This window comes from Bos indicus, chromosome 17, assembly GCF_029378745.1.
Source record: "Bos indicus isolate NIAB-ARS_2022 breed Sahiwal x Tharparkar chromosome 17, NIAB-ARS_B.indTharparkar_mat_pri_1.0, whole genome shotgun sequence".
Lineage (NCBI taxonomy): Eukaryota > Metazoa > Chordata > Mammalia > Artiodactyla > Bovidae > Bos > Bos indicus.
In genome coordinates, this window is record NC_091776.1 from 44,693,290 (window position 1) to 44,719,447 (window position 26,158).

Genomic DNA, 26,158 nt, shown 5'->3' on the forward strand with positions numbered 1-26,158 from the left:
GATGGTGCAATGAAGGCACTGGAGCCCGCTGAAGACCCCTGGGGGGAGGGGCCACCCGCTGGCCCCTCCTCCTGCTCCCTTGGTCCCCAGGGTCCCCACTTCCCCCAGGAGCTGAAGTCCTGGCTGATCTAGAAACTGTTCCCTCCAGTGGCTTCTAGAGGCGAACACCACAACTGGCTGCTCTGCTTCCAGAGCGCCAGAAATTTTACGGTCGCCTTCCTCTGTGCCCTCACCCATCTTGCAGATAGCAGGCTGCTTTTGGGGGCTCTGTTAAAAAAAATTCCCCTCCCTCTCCCTCCTTTCCTTCTCCTCCTCTCCCTCTCCTTCCTCCCACGTCCCTCTCTACTCCGAGTCTGTAGGAAGCCAGAGAGGCCTTCAGGCTCCACCCCAGCTTCTGTCTCGCTCCTCCCCTTTCCTCTTCCCACCCCTCCCTCCCCCTCCCTCGTCCCTCCCCGTCCCGGCTCCCTCCTCTCCCCTCCCTCTTCCCCTCCACGCCCCACCCCTCGCTCTCCACTTCCCAGGCCACTACTAGTCCACTTTCTGTCTCTGCGGATTTGCCTGCTCTGGACACTCCGAGTAGACAAACTCGCCCAATCCGTGGCCACAGTGGCTTCCTTCACTGAGGGTGATTCTCTCCAGGCTCATCTGCATTGTGGCCGGACTTTGTTCCTTGCTGTTCCATTTGAGTTTGTACATGTTGTTTGTCCATCATCGGTGGGTGGACGTTCAGGTTGTTTCCAGTTTAACTATGAGTAAAGCTACTGTGCACATTCCTATGCATGTTCTTTGTGGACACGGGTTTTTAATCCACTGGGCGTGCATCAGGAGCAGCATGCTGGCTCTGAGGATTACTCCACGTTTCACCTTTTAGGAAACTGCCAGATGACTTTCCAGCACACCTGCGCCTTTTCACACTCCCAGGGCCTGTGCGAGGCCTCCAGACTGTCCACACCCTGGACAACGCCTGCTACCATCTGTCTTCTTGGTCCTGGCCAACCCAGGGAGCAGGAAGTGGATCCCAGAGTGACTGCAGTTCATTCTTTAAGAACAAAGCTGGGGCTTCCCAGGTGGGCCAGTGCTTAGGACTTTACTTTCACTGCAGGGAACACTGGTTCAATCCCTGGTTGGGGAACTAAGATCCTACAAGCCACGGGGGCAAAAATAAAAACAAAACCAGAAGGATCCCTCGCCTTAGCTCAGAATGTTCTTGAGACACTCGGAGTAGAGGCCAGCCAGAGCTTTGCTGTGGCCAGGGTCCTCCCCACTGCCCAGGGAGCGGGGTGGGTGGACGGTCCCCAGGTCCTGCCCCACCCACCCCCTCGCTCCGCTCTGCTGGGGCCGGTCTCCTGCCGCAGGGACTTCTCAGGATCCGCCCCAGGGCCTCGCGGCGCCCCCTACTCCGGGTACTCAGACGTCTGGTTCTCAGCAGGATCCCGGCCACGCTAATTCCAGCCCCTCGTTGTCTCCTCGGGCGTCGGGACCTCCCGGGGATCCGGACATTTTGCCTGTTTATCTCTCTGATGCACCCACAGCAGCCCCTGTGGGCACCTCGCCAGCGGAAGGAGGGTTCCGAGGAACGTGGTTGCAGCTGCGCCGGCACCACCCGGGGCCGCCAGGGGGCGCTGTGGGCCGACAGTCGACCAGGCTCCCCGGGAGCCGGCAGGTGCTTGCTCCTCCGGGGATGCGGACAGACCCTGACATTTTCCCTTTTCATCGGGAAAACAGCAGTTTGCCCACTGGGTCCCGGCCTCGTTCAGGTTAATGCGGGGGGAGCACCTGTGTGCGAGGAGATTCCTGGCGGCCACCCCGGGGTCCTCGGAACCTGAGACCCTGCCAGTGCGGCCTTTATCCGGGGGCTGTTCCCCAGAAAACGGCGGAGACCCGGTTCCTCGGCCTCCAGGAAAACCTGGTCCCCTCCTGGCCGGCGCTTCTCGGCAAACGTGGAGAACGTGGTGTCCAGGGCCTGAGAGACTCCCGCATAGCTGACAGAGCCTCGGCGCGGGGTGGGGTGGGGATCGTGGACGCTGTCTCCTCCTCAGGTCCCCACGAGGTCGTCCCATGTCTGTGTCCTGATCTCCTTTTATAAGGACACCAGAACTGTGGGATTAGCCCCACCCTATGACCTCATTTGACCTCAATCACCTGTTTATAGATTCCCTCTCCACACACTCAAATCCTGAGGTCCTGGGAGTCAGGGTTTCAACATCTGGATTTCAGTTCAGTTCAGTCGCTCAGTCGTGTCTGATTCTTTGGGACCTCAAGGACTGCAGCACACCAGGCCTTCCTGTCCATCACCAACTCCCGGAGTTTACTCAAACTCATGTCCATCCAGTCAGTGATGCCATCCAACCATCTCATCCTCGGTTGTCCCCTTCTCCTCCTGCCTTCAATCTTTCCCAGCATCAGGATCTTTTCCAGTGAGTCAGTTCTTCGCATTAGGTGGCCAAAGTATTGGAGTTTCAGCTTTAGCATCAGTCCTTCCAATGAATATTCAGGACTGATTTCCTTTAGGATGAACTGGTTGGATCTCCTTGCAGTCCAAGGGACTCTCAAGAGTCTTCTCCAACACCACAGTTCAAAAGCATCAATTCTTTGGTGCTTAGCTTTCGTTATAGTCCAACTCACACATCCACACATGACTACTGGAAAAACCATAGCTTTGACTAGACGGACCATCTGGATTTGGGGGGACAAAATTCAGCCCACAACACCCTCCAAGACATTTTGGAAACATGTTAGATGGGAGGAAAGAGCTGCCAGGCCCCAGGCCCTGGGGAGAGAAGGAGATGAAGAGGAGCAACCACATGGGATTCCTCCTGTCTGTTCCCTTGAAGGCCCCCCACCCCCACTGGCCTCCTCACCATCCTGGTGGCCCTGGTTTGGTGACAGAGAACTCCTAGGAGAAGGGACCCAAGGATGCATCTACTGTCCAGGGCTGGCCAGAGAGGAGGAGGGGATCTGCAGGGGAGCTGCTGACTGGTGATCCGAGGGCCACCTTCCACAGGGGCTCAAAGGTGTCACTCGCTGGTGGTGGTCCTGCTCACAGCCCTGTCTGAGGCCCGACAGCTGGATGACCAAGGGGACTTTGCTGGGGTGGGTAGGACACAGCCTGGGATACATCCCTGCAGAAGGAACTCGGGTGATTCTTTGTTCAAAGCAACTCACCCAAGGACTCCTACGTCATGGGTAGGACAGGACGACCTCCTCTGAGAAGTGAGAATGGCATGCCTCCCTCGAAGGCGTTGTCACCCGATAAAGTTCACATGCAAAATGCGCCTGCCTGTGGTGTGGGGGAGTGGGGCTACTGTTTTCCTGGCTTCTTTCCCCCAAAACATTTGTGTGTGTGTGTGAGCCCACAGGTCTTTTGTTTGTTTATTTTTGGCTGTGTTGAGTCTTGGTTGCTGCCTGCGGGCTTTTCTCTAGTTGCACCGAGTGGGGTTACTCTCTAGCTGCGGTGCCCGGGCTTCTCATTGTGGTGGCTTCTCTCGTGGTGGAGCACAGGCTCTTGAGCTCATCCTCAGTAGCGGCAGGCTCCTTGGCTTAGCTGATCCGTGACATGTGGAATCTCCCTGGCCCAGGGATCAAACCCACATCTCTTCCATTGACAGGTGGATTCTTTACTACTGGACCACCAGGGAAGTCCTCCCCAAACTTTTTATTCTGTAATCATGAAATACAACTTTTAAAAAATTGTGGTAAAATACACTTGACATAAAAATTTCCTTCTTAGCCATTTTAAGTGCACAGCTCAGGGGCCTTAAGTACATTCACACTGAGAGACCATCCCACCACCATCTCTGCTTATCTTCCTAAATGGAAACTGGCCCTTCAAACTCCTGACACTTTTGCAGGCTTCCAGCATCAAGAAGGGCCAAGCCCGAGGCTCCCCTGCCTGTGAACCGTTGGCACCGGCCCCATCTCTTTAAAAAAGTGTGAGGGATGAAGCCGCCCCCTCAGCGTAGGATCTGCCTGGTGGTCACTGCACAGCACAACCTCTTTCTGCACTAAGCAGCTCTGGTTTAAAGCTGCGTGCGTCCCCCAAACAAACTAATTCTCCAGGATGTGGAGCCACGATGGGGGAGATGGTCAGGGGAGGGCTGCCCTGACTCCTGCTGCATGCATGGGGACAGGCACAGGTGAGGTTGGTGGCCATCGCTGGACAGACTTACTCCATGTGGCCTCCCCACAAACTCTGATAAGAAATAACAAAAGGTGTTAGTTCCCCAGGGTAGGGTTTTTTTTTTTTTTTTCCATTTACGGGGCCGGGCGGTTGAGACGGGCGGTGCTCGGCGGCGCCGGAGCAGGATTCTGGGCTCGGCCGCTTCCTCAGGGTAGGGTTTTTAGATCGTCTCTAGGCGGTTAATCTCTGAGGTTCCGAGGCTTGGGGGCAACCACACCCCTGGAAGTACTTTGTGGCTTCAATAACATGGTGGAGAGAAAGCAGGTGCTCTGTGGTATTTATACCAAGTGATGAATGTGGCAATTAGAGCCTCCAGTAAGTGTGGGCCCTGTGGGAGGTTTGCTGGGGGGCAGGCGGGGGAGGGGAATGATACATCCCAGGGCACCCCTGGGCGAAGGGCGTGGGAGGGAGAGAAGACCCAGAGGTTTGGATTTTGCAAAATATAATACAATAGACAAAACTCTGAGAGTCTGACTGACAAAAGGGGAAACACCAACGAGCCTGAAGAGTGTGAAAGGTGACAGAGTCTCAGAGGAAAGAGTTTGAAAGAAGGTAAGAAGTGTGTGGTGTGGACTGCACACTGAGGTGCCCACGTTCCTCAGAGAGCAGATCCATTCCCAGGAAGACTAAATGAAATGTTAGTCGCTCAGTCGTGTCCTACTCTTTGCAACCCCATGGATTATAGCCCTGCATGGAATTCTCTGTCCATGGAATTCTCCAGGCAAGAATACTGGAGTGGATTGCCATTTCCTTCTCCAGAGGATCGTCCCAATCCAAGGATCGAACCCAGGTCTCCTGCATTGCAGGCAGATTCTCTACCATCTGAGCCACCAAGAAAGCCCTCACAAAGATAAAAATTGCCCAAATTGTCTGTAAAACCACAGAGTAATGCTGAAGATCGGAAAGGGTCAGTGTCCTGGCCAGGAGCAGACTTGCCGGGACCTCCTGGGGGGACAGATGTGGTCACAGACAAACAGGACATCCTCAGAAAGATGTTGGCAAGGTTGCCAGGCAACATGTTAAATAGCCACAGAGGCACAGGAAACTGCGTCTCAACTTTCCCCCGTCAGGACTCAGGGAAGTAGAATAAAATTTGGTCACCAAAGAGCTGTTGGGTTAAAAGTGGTCAAGGGTGCAACTTACAAAATCACTTTAAAACTAAGAGTGCCTGGACTTCCCCGGTGGTGCAGTGGCTAAGAATCCGCCTGCCACTGCAGGGGAGACGGGTTCGATCCCTGGTCTAGGAAGATCCCACATGCTGTGGAGTAACAAAGCCCCAGTGCCACAACTATTGAGCCTGTGCTCTAGAGCCCAGGAGCTGCAACTGCGGAGCCCACGTGTCACAAGTACTGATTGAAGCCCAAGAGCCTAGAGCCTGTGCTCTGCAACAAGAAGCCACCACGATGAGAAACCTGCACACCAGAACCAGAGTAGCTCCCGCTCGCCGCAACTAGAGCAGCAAAGGAGACCCATTGCAATTAAAAAAAATTATAAATAAAACAAATTAAAATTGCATATTGAAAAAGAAAAAAAAACTAAGAGGGCCTGACTCAAGGCAGCGATGGTCATGCAGGAGAGCATGGGTTTGCATGGTTAGACTTGGCCTTTCCACAAGAACTCAAGCACATCAGCACAGAGGTGGTTCAGTGTTAGGACAGCTGCTTGTGTGATGTGTGACATGAGTGGACTCAAGGAGAATAATGAGACCTGTGTCTCATTTAAAAATTAAAAAGTGAGCTAACCAAGATGAAAACCTGGCAACTGAACATCAAACTCCCCGCTGTATTTGTACAGCATGTATCATGCTGAACAGTGGGCATCCTCTGGGAAGTCCCAGCTCAGGGGCAGCCCAAGGGGTCAGTGAGAAATGCTGAAGGACAGCCAGACTGTTGCTTCTTGGAGTTGACCCCCCAGTCTACCTGGAGAGTAAGAGAATCAACAGAAAGACTGCTGGAACTGGTAGGAGGGTTCGGTCAGCACCTTAGCCCACAGAGGTCAGGTTGTGCTGCTTTGGTGACAGCCTCAGGTCTCAGGGCTCTGGTCTGTGCCCCTCCACCAAAAGCCAGGCCCACAGAGCAGCCCCCTTGGGAGCAGTCCTAGTTCTGAGGCCCTGGGGGTGCCACACCAGCAATCAGATGCCCCCCTGCTCAGAAGCAGTTTATGGCCCTTCCATGGATGACCACTGACCAGGGTGAGTCCCGCAGCCCCACCCGCCCACAAAAGGCCAGTGGTACAGTCCTCCTGCCTGGTTACCCTTGGTAACCAGCACTGACGCCACAGGAAGGGATCAGATACACGGCAGATAAGCGATCCAGGAGCTCTTCTGCACAGCTGTCATAACCAACAAGGACACACAGCTTTACTGAAAGCAGAAGTGAAGTGAAAGTTGCTCAGTTGTGTCTGACTCTTTGCGACCCCATGGACTATACAGTCCATGGAATTCTCCAGGCCAGAATACAGGAGTATTCTGTATTCTGACCTGGGAAGGGAAAGGGTAGCCTTTCCCTTCTCCAGGGGAATCTTCCCAACCCAGGGATCAAACCCAAGTCTCCCGCATTGCAGGTGGATTCTTTACCATCTGAGCCATAAGGGAAGCCCAAGAATACTGGAACGGGTAGCCTATTCCTTCACCAGCAGATCTTCCCAACCCAGGAATCAAACTGGGGTCTCTTGCACTGCAGGCGGATTCTTTACCAACTGAGCTACCAGGGAAGCCCACTGAAAGCATAAGACACCTAGCAATACACCTGAAGGGAATTAAAACCTTTACCAAGTGAGAGAAAAGGAAACAAGTACATTAGTGAGAGTTCTGTGATGGACCAGGAAGAATCAACATTGAAAAGGTGTCAGTTCCTCCCAAATTTATCTATAAATCCAATGCTATCCCAATATAATGGCCAGAGGACAAAACTAGTAGAATTTGAGAAGCTAACTCTGAAGTTCACATGGAGAAAACCTGCAAGACTGGCGGCGACCACCTCCCCCAAGGCCTCCTTCCTGGGTCCTAAGGGCGTCCTCCTCAGCACCCCGTTTCTCTTGGTTTACACCCTTATTTTACCGCAGTATCTCCTCCAGCAGCTCCCAAAGAAAAGATGCAGTGAATGAATGTATGTTTGAATCCTCGCATGCCTGAAATGTCTTTTTTGGCTGGTATTTGACCGGGATGTTTTAAAATTGCTACTCTAAGATGTCGCACTCCACTTAGCTTTTATTCTTCCCTAAATTCTATTAATTGGAGGATGGACATCCTGGGAAGTTGTTCAGCTTTTCTCACATTTTCAACTCACTATCTTTTTGTTTTACTTTCTAGGGGATTTTACAAATTCTTTCAATGCTTTTATTGAAACATTTTATTTGACAGTCATTTAACTTCATAGACGTTTCCTGGAGATGGCGCTCCAGTGTGGACTGCGGGTTCCTGGAGGCTGGTGCCGCCTGACAGACCACAGTCCCTATGGGCCACTTACTGTAGGTTACGGTTGTTCAGAAATGTGCCAGCATGGAGGGCGCCCCCCAGTGGGAAGAATTCCACTAGTGATTTTGTTCCATGAAAAATCATGCCCTTTGGGAAGACACTCCATAAGAGAACATGACCTCTTGAAAACGAGGTGCCTTAGGGACGGCCTGCCCCAGGGCAGATACCAACCCTACCCTGCAAGCGACGTGCTGCCAGGGGCCCTCCTCCGAAACCAGGCAAGAAGCACAGGCCTACTCCCCGTGTCCCTGTGGTTCAATGCAGACTGTGTCATTTGGCTGTAACTCAAATATTTAATCCCTTCATGTGATATCCCTGGACTCCCAAGTGGTCTCAGTCAAGGGCAGTCCCTGAATGGCATCCATCCTCCAACTACACCTACAGCTGGGGCCCCAGGGCCTTCGTGCCGAGCTGGCTGGGCCTCTGCTTCTCAGTGTCTGCTCCACAGGGACCCTGCAGCACTGTGGCTGTGGCCCAGGGTGAGTGTGGTCACCAGCCTCCCAAGGTCCGTCAGCAGGGCACGGTGACAGGTCGCTCCTGACGCTCTGCTGTGGAGGCTACCAATGAGACAAAGGAAAACCAAGACGTGCAGGAGAGAGGCACTCCAGTCGGCTGGGGCTAGTGCCTGGGAACCAAACTCCTGTGGAGAAGGCCCTGGAGGGTGCTTTGGCCGCAAGTGACCAGGACCGTCTCCCTGGGGTTGAAGGGCACCCCCAGCTCTCCATGGGGACTCCAATGGGCTTAGGCTCCAGGCAGTTCTGAGCCAGGCTTCTTACCCTAGGAAGCCAATCCAACTAGACTACAATGCCAAGGCCCCATTTCCAAACCATGCCAGGGTAGGGGTATAGGCCGAGTGCTAAGCACAAGCAGCTGAGGTCCCCACTGCAGGGCGGGCACCCCCACGCCTGTTTCCTCCAGCAGGTCAGGGCAGCAGCTCTGCCCCTGCGCCCTTCCTTGCGGAGATCTCCCCTCTCCAACAATGGTTACCTGCTCTGCTAGGGTAGCAGGGGGCGAGGCCAGCCCTCCCGAGGACATGCACCCTGACGCCCAGTGCACAGAGAAAAACAACCCAGAGAACAAGTTCGGGGCAGGGATGATGCAGCAGGCGACAGGGTGGGGACTGTGGGACCACAGCAGTTGAAGGCAAGATGGAGATGCCAGCAAAGGCCAGAGGGAGGAGCCTTGGCAGAGGGAACCACTTGGGGGAGCAAGCCCAGGGCAGGCAGGGCAGCCCTGGTGGGTGGGAGCCAGGGGTTGGCGGAAGGAACTGAGGGCAGGTACATGATCCCCACCTGCCACAAAGCCCCACAAAACACTCAACCACCTTTTCATCCAAAATCAAGGCTGTATTTACCTTCATTGGTTGATGTGAGAACAGACTGTTTAAAATAACCGGGGTCTACCGTGAAAACATGGGGTTGAAAATACAGAACGGAATAAAGCAAACAGCCAAGGATGGCCAAACCGAGGCTCCAACGCTCAGGACACAGGTGTGGACGTCAGGAAAGAAGGGATACTGACAAGAGGGTACAGTGACATCATGGGGTTATGAAAGTAAGACTGAAACCGAAAGGAAATCATGCCAAAGCCTTGGCCGGTGGGAGAACATGAGACCGATGTCTTCTGATGGCCTCCGTGGAGAAGAAACACAGGTTATTTCTTTTGTGATCAGCCTTGAGCCTCTTTACCTCCCAATCCCTACTCATCTGGGGTGGATCCCCAGGCCACCGCACAACCAGCCCGAGGTGCACGCACATCCCAGGGCCACTCCGCAGTCCCCCAGCGGCCTGGCCGCTCAAGCGCTTGCATAGTTGAAGGATGTTGCTGCCATTAAACGTCTGAGGGCAGTTCCAACTGACAGCGGGTGGGTTGTTGTGACCACCTTAAACAAACCACCAGAGAAATTTCTAGAAACTGTTTTTATAAAGTCTACCTAGGTTAAGAATTTAATAACATCATATATTTATATTAACAGACTATTTACAGTTTCATTTTTCTTTTTAAAAAAACAAACCGAAAAAGAAACCCTTTTACACTTCTGCATAATAAGGCAAAAAAAGCTTTGTACATTATTATCTTAATATATATCTGTAACTTCGGTTCCAAGTACCAAGGGAGGGTCAGGGCCAGGCCTGAGTGGGGGCCTCACAGTGCATTGGACAAAATGACCGTTTTTTTCCACCATAAATAAGACAAAAAAAACCCCAGGGGCTCTGGAGACAGATCTGAGGCCATTAAATTGCAAAACCAAACTAAAAGTAAAAAAGCAAAAGTGTCTTTCGTTTCTCTTAAGTGTCTAAAGAGCACAAAGTTGAAAAAAATACAAATCTATTAAAAATGCTTCTCACCTGTGGGAAAAAAGGTACAAACTTGAATTTTTTTTTTCCAGTAGCCTAATCTCAAGCTCGGAAAACAAAAGATCACCCGCAGAAAAGCTGTGTGTGACACCCCCGACGCTGCGAGTGGAAAAGTGAGCGTCGCCACCCCAGGGCCGATGGAACTGTGCTTAGGTTCTAGAAACGGACGTTTAGAAAAGTGGACAGCAGTGCGTTCCTGGAGGGGACCCGCACGCGCGGTGGGAGTGGGCCCGCGGCCACTACCGCGCCTCCACCTCCTGGGGGTTGCGGGACGGGGAGTAGTCGCGGGCCTCGCCCGGCGCGCGGGCCCCCAGCGGCGTAGTCCTGCTCCGCGGCTGCCCCGGGGGCGTGGGGGGCCCGCCTGCCGCCACCAGCGGCGGCGGCGCGCCGAGCGCGGCAGCGGCAGTGGGCGGGGTCCGCGCCAGGAGACTGTTGTGCAGCGCGGCGGGCGCGAGGCGCGGGTAGTGCAGGGCGCCCAGCGCCGGCAGCAGCGTCGCGCCGTCCAGGTGCGCGGCCCGGGCGCGCTCTAGCTCGTCGCGGCGCGCCTCCCGCAGGCGCTCGGGGCTGTAGTCGTGCGGTTCGCGGTCCCGGTAGGGGCGCTCGGGCGGCTCGAGGAGGGCGGCGGGGCCCGGTCCCGGCGGGGCGCGGCGGGGCAGCTCCGGGCCGCGGTAGGCGTCGCGCGGCGGCTCCCACGCGAAGGCCGGGCGCTCGCGGCCCGCGGGGCCCGGGCCAGGCTGTGGGGGCACGTCGCCATCCTCACCGCGCTCCTCCTTGACCTTCACGTCGCTCTGGGGCTGCTCGGCCAGCGACTCTTGCGGCTTCCCAGGCTCGCGGCCCAGGAGACCGGCCAGGCGCAGGCCCTCCCCCAGGGCCATCTTGCTGGGCTTGGGGCCATCCTCCCTGGCCGGGGAGCGGCTCTCCTTGATGCGGAGCTCAGCCTCGCGTTCGGCGGGGATCCCGGGCCGGCCCGGATCGCCCTGGCCCCGGAGCACGAGGCCACTGCCTGGGTGGCCCACGGGCGCCGCTGGAGAGGCCCGGCTCAGCAGGCGTGTCTTTTCCAGGAGGTCCCTGGGAGCGACAACACACACACACCCCGGCTCAGCCTGACGGGACACCCTGCAGCGAGTTCGTCTGCCACCAAGTTCCCACCTAATGTGGCACCATCACCGTCCACTGAAGTGACCTCAGGGTCCTTGTGTGTGTGGGTGTGTGTCCACGTGTGATTGCAGGCTAGGTTCCTGTGCAATCACTGCTAGGGGCACCCATCAACACACACATGGTGATCATAACCCACACCCCCACAAGGGCATCCCCATACCTGCCTCCCCCACACGGGCAACTCTGGAGCCCAACTTTGCAACAGAAGCACAGACTTCACCAGAACCCAGAGAACTTTGGGAAGTTCCACCCCGCCTCAGACCCACTGATCCACTGATCTGGAGGGATGGGGTTCTGAAATCCCCTTCTGGTGGGTGTGTGTGGCCCAGCTGGGGCTCACCAGAGTTCCACCCACCCCATCCCAGTCCGGTTCTCACCCATGAGGTGCCACTCTGGACGTTTTAGCCCTTTGGCCCTGAGGCTGGGAGCAAGGGGGGCATGACCTCCACCCTGATGTGGGGCTGGGAGGGCAGCTGAGCTTGAGCACATCAGGTGCCCAGGTCCCCCCAACCTCACTGCTGCACCTGGCTACCCTTACTGCACTTGCAGCCCGCCCTCTTGACCCTGATGTCCCTGCGGGGGGCTGCAGTTCCCTGGGCTCCTGACCCTCTGCGATGACAGTGATGGCTGTAGGATGTGAGCAGGCCCTGGGGTGCTCCCCGGCACCCTTCCTGGGGCCTGTGACAAATGTCCCCCTCATCTTCTAGGTCACCCCCTCCCTCACTGTCCTCTCAGGCTCTGCCCAACACCTAGCTTGCAGCAATGCCCAGACCTGGCCGGAAGGGCTGGCCAGGGAGCCTTCCCCTGCTCCTGTCTGCATGGCTGGCCCATGACTCCTCCAGAACCAAGTCCCGGACTCTGCTGCTCCCGTTAATGCAGGCTCCCTCCTGCCCTGCCCTGGCCTAGCTCTGCTGCCCGTGGGGTGAGGAGGGGGAACACACAACCTCAGCCCCCATCCTCCAGCTCAAGGGCTCCCCACAGGTCTACCTCCCAGACCTGGCACCCTCGGTGGTTCAGCAGCCCCCCCCCAGCACTGCCCTGACCTGGCACCCTCTGTGGTTCAGCAGCCCCTCCAGCACTGCCCTGCAGGTCTGAGCTACCTCTAGACCCTACCATGGTCCAGAAGCCCACCATCCCTGCCAGGGCCTTGGTGGGAGTAACCCTTATCCTGGATGGTACCTGCCCAGATCGTGCCCCAGCAAGAGTCTTCTGTGGCAACAAGGTGGAGAGTATGTGGACTCGGGGGTTCCCCTCCCCTGGTCTTTCCTACCCCAAAGACGCAGTCTTCGCGTCCTCCCACAGAAGATTTCAGTTTGCCCCCTTGGGTTCAGGAGAGGTGGCTTGGGGCTGCAGGTGCTGGGTGGGGGCCAAAGCTGGGGCGGCAGGGAGCTGGCAGAACGGGTAAGTGGAGGGGCCCCAACTCACCGGTCCCGCTCCTCCTTGCCCTTGTCCAGCTCTCGGCTGTGGTTGGTCAGGGCTGAGACCCGCTCGGCATCTAAAGGCTTGGGCCACGGGGGTGGCGTGGGGAAGGAGGGTGGCGCTCGGTGCAGCCGGTTCCAGGCCTCGTGGGGGCTGGGCAGGCCATGCAGTGTGGGGCCCTCCTTGGGGGCAAAGATGCTGCCGCCGCCGGGAGCTGGGGAAGGGGTTGGCAGCAGAGGGTGAGGCCAGGGGGCCAGGGAGGAGCACACACAGGGAGATGCCCAACCCCAGACCCTGAGGAGACGAGGGGCAACAGTCCGCCCGGTGTCCCTGTAGCCCTGATGCACGCCCGTGCCCGTGTGAAGGGAGAGAAGGCGGCAGGGTCACTCACTCAGCGCGTGGCTGCCAAGGCCTCCGAAGGCGTTGCTGCCCAGGCTCCCCAGGCCCCCGAAGGTGCTTGATCTGCTGAAAGGGTCTGTGGGTGCAACAAGCACTCAGGAATTTCTGTGTGCACCAAGCCCTCCCCTACCCCGGGGCTCCAGAACCTGGCAGGTACCACCTGCACAATCTGAGGGTGCCCTGGCTCTTGGGGGTCAGCACAGGCCAGCCAGACTGCACAGACCTCAGGGACACCTACCTGTCAAGTGACCAGTGGGCAGGAAGCTGCCAGGATGCGCTGAGGGTCCGAATGGGTTGGCGGCGGGATGGGTGGCACCTGGAGAGGGGGGAAGACTGTTGGAGGCGTGGGTGCACCTGGGGCTCCATCTGTGCCTCCTTCCCAGGGTGGTGCACCCTGGCTGCTCCACCTCCCCATCCAAACTCAGGACCAGCTGGGAGGTAGGCTTTCGTCTCCCTGAATCTGGAAGGCCACGACGCAGGGGAGCAGGGAGGAAGGTGCTGATAGTAGTGAGCCCCCAGCGGAGAAGGGCAGAGAGAAGGCCTGAGGTTGAGCCTTGAGGGGCTACTCCCGCAGCCAGCTACCCTCCGAGGTCCTGACCAGAGCTAACAAACAATCCTGGTCGTTTGACAGTGGGTGTGGCTTGGTCCAGACGAACAATGGCCTGAAGATGGCAGCCCCTCCGGTGGTGTCCCCTGGCTGCTGGCCACAGCCCACAAGCATCAGTGCGGAATCAGCCCCGCTCCCCCAACGCCTCCAGAACCGAATCCGGAGGGCAGCCAAGTGGGCCTGGTTCCGAGAAGGGGCTGCTGGGTCAAGGGCAGACCCTGCTGCTTAGGGTGTCCCACCTTCTGTCTAGAGGCGAATTTCTGGTGAGACCTGTGAGAGGGGCGCCCCCTCCTGTCTCTCCAGCTCCCTCCACCTGTTAGGGGACCCTAACAATGGAGTGCTCCGTCTGCCTGCTGTGGGCGTCACAGGTGGGCTCCTCCACCCAGACAAACACAGGTTTAGTTTCCAGAGAGCTTCCACCTAGAAACGTGATCTCATTTCTAAGTGACCTTATGAAGAGATCGAACCAGAAGTTAGGAAACAGCTGGTCCCAGTGCTGAAAAGGATGCTATAAGAGCACTTGGAGGGCAGTCAGGGAAACGTGCTGCCTTACAAAGCTATACCTCAAGAAAAGGCTAACGAGCTGATACTCCCTGGGAAAGAGGATGGCAACATGCACACAGATGGAAGAAACACTCACACCAGATGGGGGGGTGGGCGACCAGGCGTCAGGCAGGGACAGCAGGGCCCTGGTCTAGGTGGGGCATGTGCTGGGGCAAGTGGACGCACAGCAGGATGAGGCCGTGGGTGGAGGGAAGCATGGGGGGCCCAGGCCACAGTCTGTAGGATAAGGCCTAAGAAGTCTGCTGGCTGCCAGGGCTGAGGCCCAGATGGGAGGCGCTCTGCTTTCTGAGGAACCAGACACCTGGGAGACGCCTCTGCCCTGGCTGGGGACTGGAGGCCATGAGGGTGGTGGAGTGGGGGCTGGGAAGAGCCGGCCAGCTCACAGGCCAGCCGGCATGATCCCATCACACCGGTGCGCTAACGGGCTGCCTGCACAGACTGACAGCGGGTGGGGGTGAGCAAGCATGAGCTTGTGGCAGGGTGTGAGCGGGGTGGATGTACAGAGTGGTCAGGGAAGGTCCTCTGAGGAGGTGACATCCTTCAAGGGCCTGACAGCTGGGGAAGAGGCAGCAGCAGCCCTGTGGGCTCCAGACCATCAACCTGAGGACTGCTGCATGGTTGCCCTGCGTCGGCATCTGGGAACCTGGGTTTCAGGAGGTTCCTCACCTTCCTCTGATAGGAATACCTCACTCACATGTGCTCAGATTGTTTGTGCAAACAGTGTGGTTTGTGCTGAGCACTCGCTTTCCTTCCAGGAGTCTGGGTTTTGGTCCAGGCAGACACAGGTGCCTACATGACTGGCCCCCAGTAAGAAGCCGGGGTGCTGGGTCCCCACAAGCTTCCTTGGGAGACAGCCTCTTGCCCTGTTGTCAGGGCTCCTTTCCGGGGAATAAAGTGCATCCTGGGGCTCCTCAGGCAGTGCTCAGGAGACACCCGACTTCCACCCTCCTCCCCTTCCTTGCCGACAGATGCGTGTCCCTTGGCTGCAAGGCATACGGCTGGGGGTGTGTGAGACGTAGGCCGAGTCCTGGGAGTGCCGCAAGCCTAGGGGTAGTCCTAGGGACCCAACACAGTGAGGCTGTGGTGTGGCTGCTGGCGGAGGTGAACACGGGACAGAGGCTCTGGAGCAGGTTCCCACCATTCGGACAACAGCCGAACACGGGCCAGAGCATGGGCGGGGTCAGGTCAGCTGTGGGGACACCTCCAGGGGGCGAGGGAGAAGCCTGAGGCAGGCAGGACTGCCAGACCCCACCTGCTACAGCTGGAGAAACAAAAGCGCCGCCCAAGCAGCCGGAGCCCTCCTGAGCCCACACCAGCCAGAGGAGAAAGGCGAGACCGCGTCTGCTGGGCCATCCCCAGGCCTGCACGCTGGCAGGGGCCGCCAGCTCCCCTGGGCCAGGCCGCCTTACCCGAGCTGGAGAAGAGGGGCCGGGCCAGGTCCTGTGGGTAGTGGAATCCGGCGAACACGCCCGGGGCGGGGGGTCTGCTGAACAAGTCCAGCTTGGTGCCCACGTCCAGCTTGTGGGGCTCCAGCTGCATCTGCCGGGACAGAGCGTGTATAGGGGCCGGAGGCCGGGCCTCTGTCCTGCTCGCCACCAGGCTGCCGATGAGCTGGACAACAAGGTGTGATGCCCCCTGCTCCGCTGGCCTCGCTCAGTGGGCGGAGAGACAGGTAAGAGTCATCCTGACCATGTGTCAGCGATGTGGGGTAACCGAAACGTCGTCACGTGCGGTCGATATAGGAGGTTCCCGATTGCAGCGTTTCGCTCCTGTTTATATGGTCTTTGAAAGCTGGTGTTTTACACTTAAAACTCATCTCAATTTGGATGCTACATTTTCATTAGAAGTACTGTTTAGATTTTGTAAAGTTGAGTTGGAAAAGTACATGCGCATACCCGAGTCTTTCCAGTTTTCTAATGGCTAAGTTTACCAAGAGTATTAAAATTTAAATGTATTAAATAAAACTAAGATGCCAGTCCCTGGGTCATAGGGCCACGGGAGGCACGGGGTGGGCCGAGTCCGTCCTAGTTCTTCCTGCTGTGGTGACAACAGAGGGTTGCCCCCCACCCTGCCTCCTCCACTGCACCTTCCAGGCACCCTGCCTGAGTGTCTGCCTGTTAATCCATCATAAATCCCTTTCTGTGACTTGTCCTTTGTAACCCACTCAGGGCGTGATAAGGAGAAGGCAATGGCACCCCACTCCAGTACTCTTGCCTGGAAAATCCCACGGGCGGAGGAGCCTGGTGGGCTGTAGTCCATGGGGTCGCTAAGAGTTGGACATGACTAAGCAACTTCACTTTCACTTTTCACTTTCATGCATTGGAGAAGGAAATGGCAACCCACTCCAGTGTTCTTGCCTGGAGAATCCCAGGGACGGGGGAGCCTGGTGGGCTGCTGTCTATGGGGTCGCAGAGTCGGACACGACTGAAGTGACTTAGCAGTAGCAGTATGGCGTGATGATTTAAAAATACCTTGAATAAGGGTAATGTGTTACCTGAGATGACACACAAAAAGTGTGGAGACTCTTCTGTGATACAGGGTGTGGGGTCCCTTTCTGGCCTCCCTCAGCGCCCCAGCCCACTGCCCCTGGCTGCAAGTCCCCAGGATTCCCAGGGCTGCCTCTTCCCTGAATTGCTCAGCCAGGGCATCTGGCATCACCCACTGCGGGGAGGATGGCCTCAAGCTGGGTTCCTCTTCACCACCTGTCCCCCCCAGGAGCATGCAGGCTCCATGAGCACTTAGGTTCATCTTTGTCCATGGCCCACAGCAGACACTTAATAAACACTTGGGGGGAAGGGGGGACCAGGCCAAAGGCCCCCTGGGAGGGCTTGACTGACAGCAGGGAGGCTCACAGGGTCAGCTCCTCTCTAACCCTGCCTGGGTCATCCCGGGTGACAGGTGGAAGTGACTTTGAGCTCCCCATACACTTTTGTCCTGCTCCCCAGCTCCGACCCCTGCTGGCCCGGCCCAGCGCTGGGGCGAGGGGCACATGCGCACATGTGTGGACGCTGGGGAGGGCCTGGCCCAAGAAGGGCGCTCTCTGAGCCGCAGGCCTGGCTGGCAGGACGAGCAGTCCAGCTCACCTTTATCTTCTGCTGATGGTGGTAGATCTGCCAGGCGATCTGCACGTGCACAGCGCACCACTTCCCCGGCTTCTGCGACGGGGGGATGGGCTCAGCCTCGCGGCCAGAACCGTCTCCTCACTCCCCACCCCCAGATCCCTGCTGTCACAGGGCACCCCTGTGCCACCCAAGAGAGTCCTCCCTGGCCTCAGACCCTCCCGGAAGGTCCCACCGGGCCCCTTCCTCCCAAGGCGAGACACACACAGGCACACACACAGACCTTACACATGCAAGCACGCACACACTCACCCTGATTGCTGTCCGGTACGGGTCGGACACCTGCTGTCAACAGAGGAGGAAGTGTTAGACCCAGGCTCTGCAAGCAGTCAAGCCCAGAGGGGTTGGGGAGGGGGCACTATGTGAGCCTCATGCAGCCATGCTGGCTGGACGCCCACCCGGGAAGGAGAGAGGCAAGAACACCACTGCCACCTACCCCGGGGGCTTTCTGCAGGAGGGTGTGAACCACACTGGCCCGGCCTGTTAACTCGAGTGGGTTTGAAGTCTGAGGGGAGAGAGGGACACCACACGAGACCACTTTGCAGGCTCCGTGCCCAGGTGGCACCAAACCCCCCCAGGGCACCGGTGTCTGCCTTGCCCTGTGAGGCCCTGCACGCTGTCACCCAGGATGGTCTGGCCCCACCACATCCTCCATCCGGAGGTTTCTGAAAAGGCGGCAGGAGAAGGCTCTGATCGCTGTGCTGTGTGAAGGCAGCCCGCTGCAGGGAAGGTGAGCGGAGCAAGCCAGCTCCCTGGTGCCTGGGCCTCCGGCAGTGTGGACAGCCGTGGATGGCTGCTGTCCACACTCTACCTCTGCTCCTCTGCACTGCTCCTCCCACCCCCCAACCCCAGTGCTCCCAGCTGAGGAGAGAACAAGTGAAGCAAGGCTCTCCTGGCCCCGAAGGTCAAGATATTCTGCACTCGGGTGAAGGCCCTTGAGGTGCCACCTGGGATCATGACTGCCCTGAGAGATGCTGGATTATGGGGGGGGGGGGTGGTCCTGCAGCCCCTGCCCACTGTGCCCACACCCTCCCGGGAGCAGCTGGTACCTTGGGCTGAAAAGCACCCTGCAGGGATCCAAAGGGGCCTGGGTGTGGGAGCAGGGCGGGCAGTCCTGGGACGGCAGGAGGGAAGGGCGGGAAAAACTGCAAGAGAAGGCGGGAGGGGTGTTCCAGGGGCCTCGCCGGGCACTCGGACATCCTGGGCAGGGGCACTGGGCCTGGCCCTCTGGCCCCCACCCTGCCACGCCTGCACTAGGTGGGAGGCTACACAGACCAGGCGCAGCCTGACCCCCACCCCCACCCTGCCTGGTGACCCCAGGGCACGCAGGACACTCACGTGGGAATGTCGGAAGTAGGGGCTGTCCAGCTTGGGCGTGTACTTGTCAAACTGGAAGGGAAGGAGGCAGAGAGTGAGGCCTCCCAGCCCTGCTGATGCCCTCCACTGGCCAAGCGCCCACCCACACCGCCGGGCCGGGCAGCGGCCAGAAGGAGGCTGGCGGCCTCCAGCCAGCTATCCTCCAGGCTCCCTGAGGGTGCTGGCCCATGGCCCTTCCCTGTTCTAGTGACCTCACCATAGGAGGTGCAGACTCGCCCACCTCGGTGTCTGCAGCCATGACTGGGAGGGTAGGGCCTGGAGCCCAGGGCTGGTGGTCAAGCTGCAGGGTACACTGAGGCCACTGCTCACTGCCCAGTGCCAAAGCAAAGCTGGGAGGGGACTCTGCCTACAGCAGCTGGCTTGGGGATGAGATCTTGAGGCTCAGGAACATGGGAAGAGTCCTGATCTGCATGGCCCCTAGTCCTGGTCCTCCTGACCTGCTGCCATGCTGCCAACTGAGACACTGAGGACCCCACATGGGTACAACTGGCCCATGGTCATGTGGACGGGGGTGTTCACCCAAGCCCAAGAGAACGGCCCAGGGCAGGGAGCGTCATGGGATGCCCTGGGAGCGGGGGGTGGGGGGAACCAGAGGGGCTGGACGGACGGACAGACGGACCGCGCGGAACGGTGTCAGCTGCATGCGTGCAGAGAGCGTCTGCGTGTGCCTGCTGCGTGTCCCGCGCCCGGGCCGCCCCCTCCCGCCTGCCGGCGCGCGGCCTACGCACCGGCGGGGGTGCGGCGTGTGGCAGGAGCGGCGGCGGGGGCGGCCCGGCAGGGAAGGGGGCGAATGTGTGTTGGTGCTGGTGTGTGTGCTGGTGTGTGTGTTGGTGCTGGTGGAACTCCGCCCGCAGCAGAGCTCCCGGGCCCAGGGGGGCGCTCTGGACCAGAAAACGCGCGTTCAGCTCTTGCCTGAGCAGCTCGTGATCTACAAGAGAAAAAGAGAGAGACAGAGAGGCACGTCGGCCGCGGGCTCCCGGCGGGGCGAGGCGGATAGTCACCTGGCACTCCCGGTTTCGGCAGGCCAAGCCGTGGTGGCCGCTCGCTACGTGCGGGCCCCAGGGTGGAGGTAAGAGAGGTGCCTGTGACCAAGTACCAATCAGAATCCCCGAATGAGGCTGGCAATACATGATTGGCTGGCTGAATGAGATCAACAGGCTGGCATCTAAAGGCAAGAGAGAACACGGTGAGCCACCCTGGGAGCCCAAGACAGCCCTGTCGGGGAGCCCTGCCCATCCCAGCCTCCCCCAGACCACTGTCTTGGTCCCAGTCTGGGGTACTGAGGTGCCCCCAACTGAGCTGGGCTCAGACTTTTAGAAAAAAAATTGGAGACCCATGGAAAAATCCTTAGTGACCTAAAATTTGGCCATGAGGGGGTACTTGCTGGAATCAAGCAGCGAGGGAGAGGTCAGGCTAGCTGCAGTTCATCTGGGGCCCCTCTACCCCACAATTCAGCCCTATCCACCCCTGCCCCCCAGCAGCCTAGGGACAGAGGGATGGGAAGAGACACACAGCAGGCCCTGGGAGCCCTCATCGCAGTGACAACTGAGCAGCTCCAAGTTATAACCAACTCCCGGCTCCCAACTGCCCTACTAGGCTTGGCAAGGGTTCAGAATGGAGCAGGGAGTGTGTGTCCATGTACACGTGTGTGCACCCATGTATACGTGTGTGCACCCATGTATCTGTGTGTGTGCACACTGAGGCCTTGGTAGGAAACTTCCTCTGCCCTGCATTGATGGTCTGCTAGGGCGCTGCTATCCTGCTGGGAGTGGTCTGGAGGAGCAGGTAGGAGAGAAGTCTTTATCTCGGAGGCCAACCCTGCCTCCCCAAGGGCCATGTCCCTCCCTGCCCAGGGATGAGGAGCCCAGAGTGGAGAGGGAACAGACAGTGACCCTGGCCCCACCGATGGCACCCAGACCTACCGGCGGGGTGTCCTGGGATGACCAGGCTGTTGGCCGGCAGCGCCGGGGGCGGGGGCAGTGTCGGGGGTGCGGCGAACATGGCCGCCGCGTGGTGCTGGTGCTGGGCCTGCGAGCGGAGCGCCAAGTGTGAGGTAGAGAGGTGGGGGCCCGGCCCGTGAGGCGACAGGGACGCGTGCTTCGCGAGCCCCAGGCTGGCACCGCTGCTGGCGCTGCTGCTCCTGCTGCAGGGAGGGGCGCTCAGTGCCCGGCCGCGCGCCCCGCCTCCACGCCGCCCCGCGCCCGCCTGAGGCCGCGCAGGCTCGGCCCCACGCCCACCTGAGGCTGTGCCCACCTGAGGCTGTGCAGGCCGTTGTGCGCGGCCGGGCCGGGGCCCGGGAAGACGCCCTGAGGAAGAGGCACGTGCGTCAGGAGCGGGGCCCGGGGCTGCGAGGACGCGGGTGGCAGCTGCGGGGCAAGGCGGGGCAGCGCCGGGGCTTCCTTCTTGACCAGCGGGCTGGCCGCAGTGCTGGCGGAGGGCAGGACCGGCGCGGGGCTGCGCACGGGGGCCAGGAAGGGTGGCTCGGTGCTCAGCTCACGGCTGCGCTCGAGACCCGAGACCTTGGGTGCTGCCCCGGTCTTGGCCTCGGACTTCTCGCCCAGCGTGTGGCCTGCGGAGAGAGTGGCAGGGGTGAGTCTGGGGTTCAGGATCATTTCCGAAAGGGAACTAGGTGGCACAAAGCCCCTGCCCACAACACCTTGGTATAACCCACCCCTTGCTCCCTGGGGAGGCTACCTGCTTGAGGCCATCTCACTGCAGGGGCTCTTATGGCCCCGTTTTATGGAGGGAGACTCAAATGCATGAGAGAGCCAGCTCAATCTGGGCGCTGGGCTCCAAGCTCTGCCGCCCTATCTCCCACCACAGTAGTGTCACTTGAGTGAATGGCTGCTCTTTCTTGACCCACCTGACTGATCCAGGGCCTAAAGCTCTTTTTTGGGTCCTCACCCTGGGGGAGACTTTCTGGACAACCAGCCTTGCCTAGTCTGTTGGGAGAAAGTGGCTGCCTCAACTCACCACCACCCAGAGCCTCTGCTCCTGAGTTCCAGGCCTGCCTTTGGGCCATCAGCAAGCCTGCTTGCTCATTCCAAACCCTCCTTTTGAAACTGCTCTGAGCGAGGCCTCAGGTCACATGCCCAGGGGCCTGGTGGAAAGCATGTGTCCAGGCCAGGGGAGGCACCACCACCCATCGGAGCAGCTCTGCCTTCAGGGGATGACATCCCAGTTTTCCAGGAGGAGTGGAAATTCAGGTTACTGAATGTGGTTGCTTCATCTGGCCTGTTGGTTGACTCCACTTCCTTCTCCGGGCCCAGGGGCCCATGCAGGCGGCAGCCATGCAGAGTGATGCACTGGCCACAGCCTCCCCTGTGGCTGCAGGGCAGTGTAACCCGTAACCCAGGCTGGCACAGAGATGTCTCCTCTGCTAGGGCAACACCTCCCTGCCTTGGGCCTGTTTGCTTAGGAACAGACCTGAGGAAGAGGCCACTGCCACCACTCCTGCAAGGAGGACAGGAAGCTGTCAGCCCACGTGCTCACTGCCCGGGGAGGCCGGTCCTCTCTCCCCTCCTGTCTCTCTCAGTTCTCCACACACAAGGCTCTTGCAAAGTGAGAGCAACTATCAGAACAGAAAGAGGCAGGCATGGGCCATGCAGACTTGGACATGACCCCAGGCCTGCCACTAATGCTCAAGCTCTTCTGAGAGTCCTGGAGTCTCTAGAGCCTCCTGCCACTGACAAAACCATGAGCACTGCTACTGATCACCCTACTCCAACTCTGCACCTCTCTGGACACTCAAAGCCCTGCCAGTTCCCTGAACTCTGCTGAATCATAACCTCCAGAACCTGGGACTGTGACCTTATTTGGAAAAGGGGTCTTGGTAGCCATAATCAAGCTAAGAATCTCCAGGTGCAATCAGCTGGGAATCAGGGGTTGAGGGTGCCTAAATCCAGTGACGGTGTCCTTACAAGAGACAAAAAGAGGAAGGGGCAACATGAAGACAGAGGCAGAGATGGCAAGGATGCAGCCAGAAGCCTGGGGATGCCCACATTTGCAGGCAGTATCAGGAGCTGAAGAGGCAGCAGGGACTCCTCCCCTGGAGCCTCTGGAGGGAGCACAACCCTGCACACACCTGACTCCAAACTTCTAGTCTCTGGAACTACGAGCCTGTTGTTTCAAGCCACACGGTTTGTGATCATTTGTTGAAACTGGTAACACCCTACATTAATTCCGTCTGAAATGTCAGCTGAGCATGCCTGGCTCCAAGGAGCCTCTGGTGGGCCTCCTTACCTGGATTCTTCAGCAGGCATCGGCTCTGCTGCAATGCCTGACTTGAGGAAAGGGCTTCCTGAGCTAAAGGCACGTACAGGCCATGCCCAGCTACCAGGCCAGCAGGACCTGTGGTGCACTGGGTACCCCAAGGCCTGTTCTGTGTAGTCATGTCCTAAGGGAGCCTCCCAAGCAAAAAGACTCCTTCTCTGTGCTGGGTCCAGCGACACCCGCTCTGGGCCACAGCCACGACCAACAGGCTGGGCTACAAAGGGCTATCCTGGCCTCGATGGATGGTGCCGGCCAGAAGAGCTTTCTGTGATGATGGGATGCCAGGCACCTGTGCCATCCCACTCGTTCACTGGCTAGGGCCTGGGTGTGGCTGAGGAGTGAGTCTAGTCTGTCTCATGTTAATATAAACAGCCACACGTGTGGTGGCAGCCACAGGGGCCAGTCCATACTGTGGCAGGGACGCTTCACGAGCCAGGAGCTGCTGTCCATCCCTAGAGCATGTACTCCATGAACCTGGGAAGGGCCTGGGAAAGTACATTCCTAATGGTCCCCAGGAGGTACAGGGACCGCCCCCCCTTGGGGAACCACCGCTCCAGATCTGTGTGGCTCTGGCTGAGGCACACTGGTCCTCCTCTCAGCTCCCCGTTTCCTTGTGGCTGTTTCTGGGGATGTGGTTTGTATCCCTCAGTAAATGGGAACACCTAACTCTGGCCTCAGGCTCTGCACCTGAAATTCAAGACAGAGCTAACATGGCGCCTCCAGTTCATTTCAGGAGTGTGTCCTGTGCTTTTCTAGAAGCCTGGAGTCCAGAGACACACTTACCTTTATCGGCTGCTGGGGCAAAGAGCTTCTCGGAGCCCACAGATGCCTGGAAAAAAGAGAGGAGGGTCAGGTCAAAGGGACCTACAAGGCTTGGGTGAACCTGGCCCTGACCTCCTGCCCCTGGCACCCAGGGAACAGGTCTGGGCAAGCTCAGTGCACGTGAGGGCTGCCCAGCCTGGCAGAATACATCTTTCTGTGCCCATCGCCCCCATGTAGGAGCGTGACCACACCCAGGTCCAGCGGACTTGGACACAGGTCACTCGGCCTGTGATCAGGGACCCAAGGATACCCCCTCAGCAGGGATGTGGGGGCTCAGTGGCCCTGCTGGTGGGGAGCCAGGATTGGGGAATCTGGGTGCCTCCCTGCAGACCCAGCATCAGGAACCTGAAGGCACCCCTGGGCCTGGCACTGGAGGCAGCAGGGTAGGGGGAACAGAGTGGGGATGCCCCCTGCCCCTAGGCTGCAGCCCACCACCTGCCAGGCCTCAGACAGCCTGAGTCACAGGTCTGGGGACCACAGCCACCATAATGCACCGAGTGTCCAGGGTGGAGTGGGTTCTCTGAGTGGGGGCCAACCTGCTTCAGGAAGGAACGTGGCAATTTCTGGCGGGCCCCCTGACCCTGCTCAGCCTCTCCCCTCCTAGGGAGAGGCCCGTGTGCACAGCACCTTGGTGAGGGGTGAGGACACTCAGGATGAGGACGTGGCCCTCACGCTGGTTCACAGGCAGAGGCCTGTAAGGCTGTTCTTAGCAGATCTTGTCTCCCTAGTTGGTGGTTTTTTAAAACAGTTTTACTGGAATGATTCACACACCATACAACATACCCTCACCACAACCTGTTTTAGAAGACTTTCTGCACCCCAAAAAGAAACCACATGCTCTTCTGCTTTCACCCCAATCCTCCCATCTCCCCTAGCCCTGGGCACTGCTACCCTGCTCCCAGTGTCTGTGGATGCCCCGTCCTGGACTTCCATGGGGAGAAAGCAGGTGGGGTGACTGAGTACCGAGGCGCATGAGACCCCCCCATAATGGCCACCATCAGAAAAGACAGAAAACCCCTGGCTTGGTGAGGGTGTGGAGAACTGGAAGCCTTGTGCATTGCTGGTGGGAATGGAAAATGGTTCAGCCACTGTGGCAAGCAGTATGGAGGCTCCTCAGGAAACTAATCACAGAACTACCATGTGATACGGCAATCCCACTTGTGGGCATCTGTCCAAAAAATTGAAAGCAAGAACAGACATGACAGGTGAACAAAGAGATACAAGAGTCCAGGCAGAGTGAGGCCCCACGCAGGCTGGAGCCCAGGTCTGCAGGGAAAGGGTGGGAGCTGCTCGAAGAAGCTCCCTGGGCCAGGGTCACCCCAGACCTGCTGATGGAAATGTGCAGAGTGAACCGTGACACCTTCATGTGAATGCTGTGCCCCTTCACACTTCGTGCTAGGGTGGGTCACCTTCCTAACGGTGCCCAGAAACCCCACATCCGAAAGAAAACAGGTGGCAAACAGCCCGTAAACAGGCTCACTGAGCCTCAGGCTGGACTGGCACTGGACCAGACGGAAGGCTGCCAACCTGCCCCCCGCCCCCCCCGGGAGGCCCCAGAGGGGAGGGTGGTTGCAAGGGTGTGCCTCCCCCACCGGAGCTCAGGGGGCAACAGAGCGGCTGTGGCTGTTGAGTTCTTCCCATGGGTTCCCAAGGCACCCCGCGTGGTGAGCAGCAGCTGTCAGAACGCCTGGATCGGCGCCTCACTCGAGGAGACCCAAAGGGGTGAGCAGTCCACCTGAGCAGGGGCTCTGAGGGGCAGGATGGCAGGGTCAGCGGTGTTGCCACCCACCCCTCAGGGCCTGGATGCGGACACCTCATGACCACTCGCTCGGCACCAGGCATGGCCCCAGCTCTGCTGGGAGCTGTGAGCGCATGTCCAGGCATAAGGTCAGGTGCCCCCGGGCCCATGAGCCACCTACCCTCCTGCACTCCCAGGGCCCACCCAAAGACCCCCCAGGGCCTCGGCCTCAGAGGACTGGACCCTCACCATGACCCCAAGAGGGGGTCTCGGTGTCACCCGCACTTGAGGCCATACAGCTGCTGTAATTATTATTAATATGTGGTCTCATGAACAGTCTCACAAATTAGCTCTCCACATTAGCAGTCTCCAAATTAGCAGCCAAGAGTATCTTTCAAAGCCAAAGCAGAAAAAGTCACCCCGGGACTGAAAACAGTCCAGCACCATCCTACGGCCCCAAACTACAGTGTGCATTTCTCCCCCAGCCCCCAAAGGCTGTGACCAGCTGGCCTGCCTGAGCCCTGACCCAGGGACTTCGGTCAAGTCCCCTGGGCCTTTCCAGACTCCCTCGGTCTGAGGGTACCTCCCTTGCTGGTGCAGGTTTAAATCCTCTCTGCTTGCTTCCCTGCACCAGCGGGAGAAGGGCATAAGTGGGCACTCGGCACCCCCCA

General features: G+C 58.6%; 1 protein-coding gene across 28 annotated transcripts in view; it reads right to left on the minus strand.

Annotated features, from left to right (window-relative positions):
* Positions 1-8,980: 8,980 nt before the first annotated feature.
* FBRSL1 (fibrosin like 1) overlaps positions 8,981-26,158 on the minus strand; it is an 84,232-nt gene continuing 67,054 nt past the window's right edge. Inside the window, exons 6-20 of one of the 28 annotated variants that reach the window (XM_070769278.1) lie at positions 23,711-23,756; positions 20,909-21,224; positions 20,578-20,795; positions 19,752-19,820; positions 19,384-19,583; positions 18,617-18,667; positions 18,328-18,423; positions 17,715-17,783; positions 17,531-17,563; positions 17,243-17,314; positions 15,569-15,698; positions 13,227-13,304; positions 12,981-13,064; positions 12,596-12,803; positions 8,981-11,080 (exon numbers count right to left, since the gene is read on the minus strand). In XM_070769278.1, coding sequence (XP_070625379.1) covers positions 10,252-11,080; positions 12,596-12,803; positions 12,981-13,064; positions 13,227-13,304; positions 15,569-15,698; positions 17,243-17,314; positions 17,531-17,563; positions 17,715-17,783; positions 18,328-18,423; positions 18,617-18,667; positions 19,384-19,583; positions 19,752-19,820; positions 20,578-20,795; positions 20,909-21,224; positions 23,711-23,756 — 2,499 coding nt within the window. In that variant the 3' untranslated portion in view covers positions 8,981-10,251. Of the gene's footprint in view, positions 11,081-12,595; positions 12,804-12,980; positions 13,065-13,226; positions 13,305-15,568; positions 15,699-17,242; positions 17,315-17,530; positions 17,564-17,714; positions 17,784-18,327; positions 18,424-18,616; positions 18,668-19,383; positions 19,584-19,656; positions 19,821-20,577; positions 20,799-20,908; positions 21,225-23,710; positions 23,757-26,158 lie in introns of all 28 variants that reach the window. The other 27 variants (XM_070769279.1, XM_070769276.1, XM_070769277.1 and 24 more) reach the window with 27 other exon arrangements.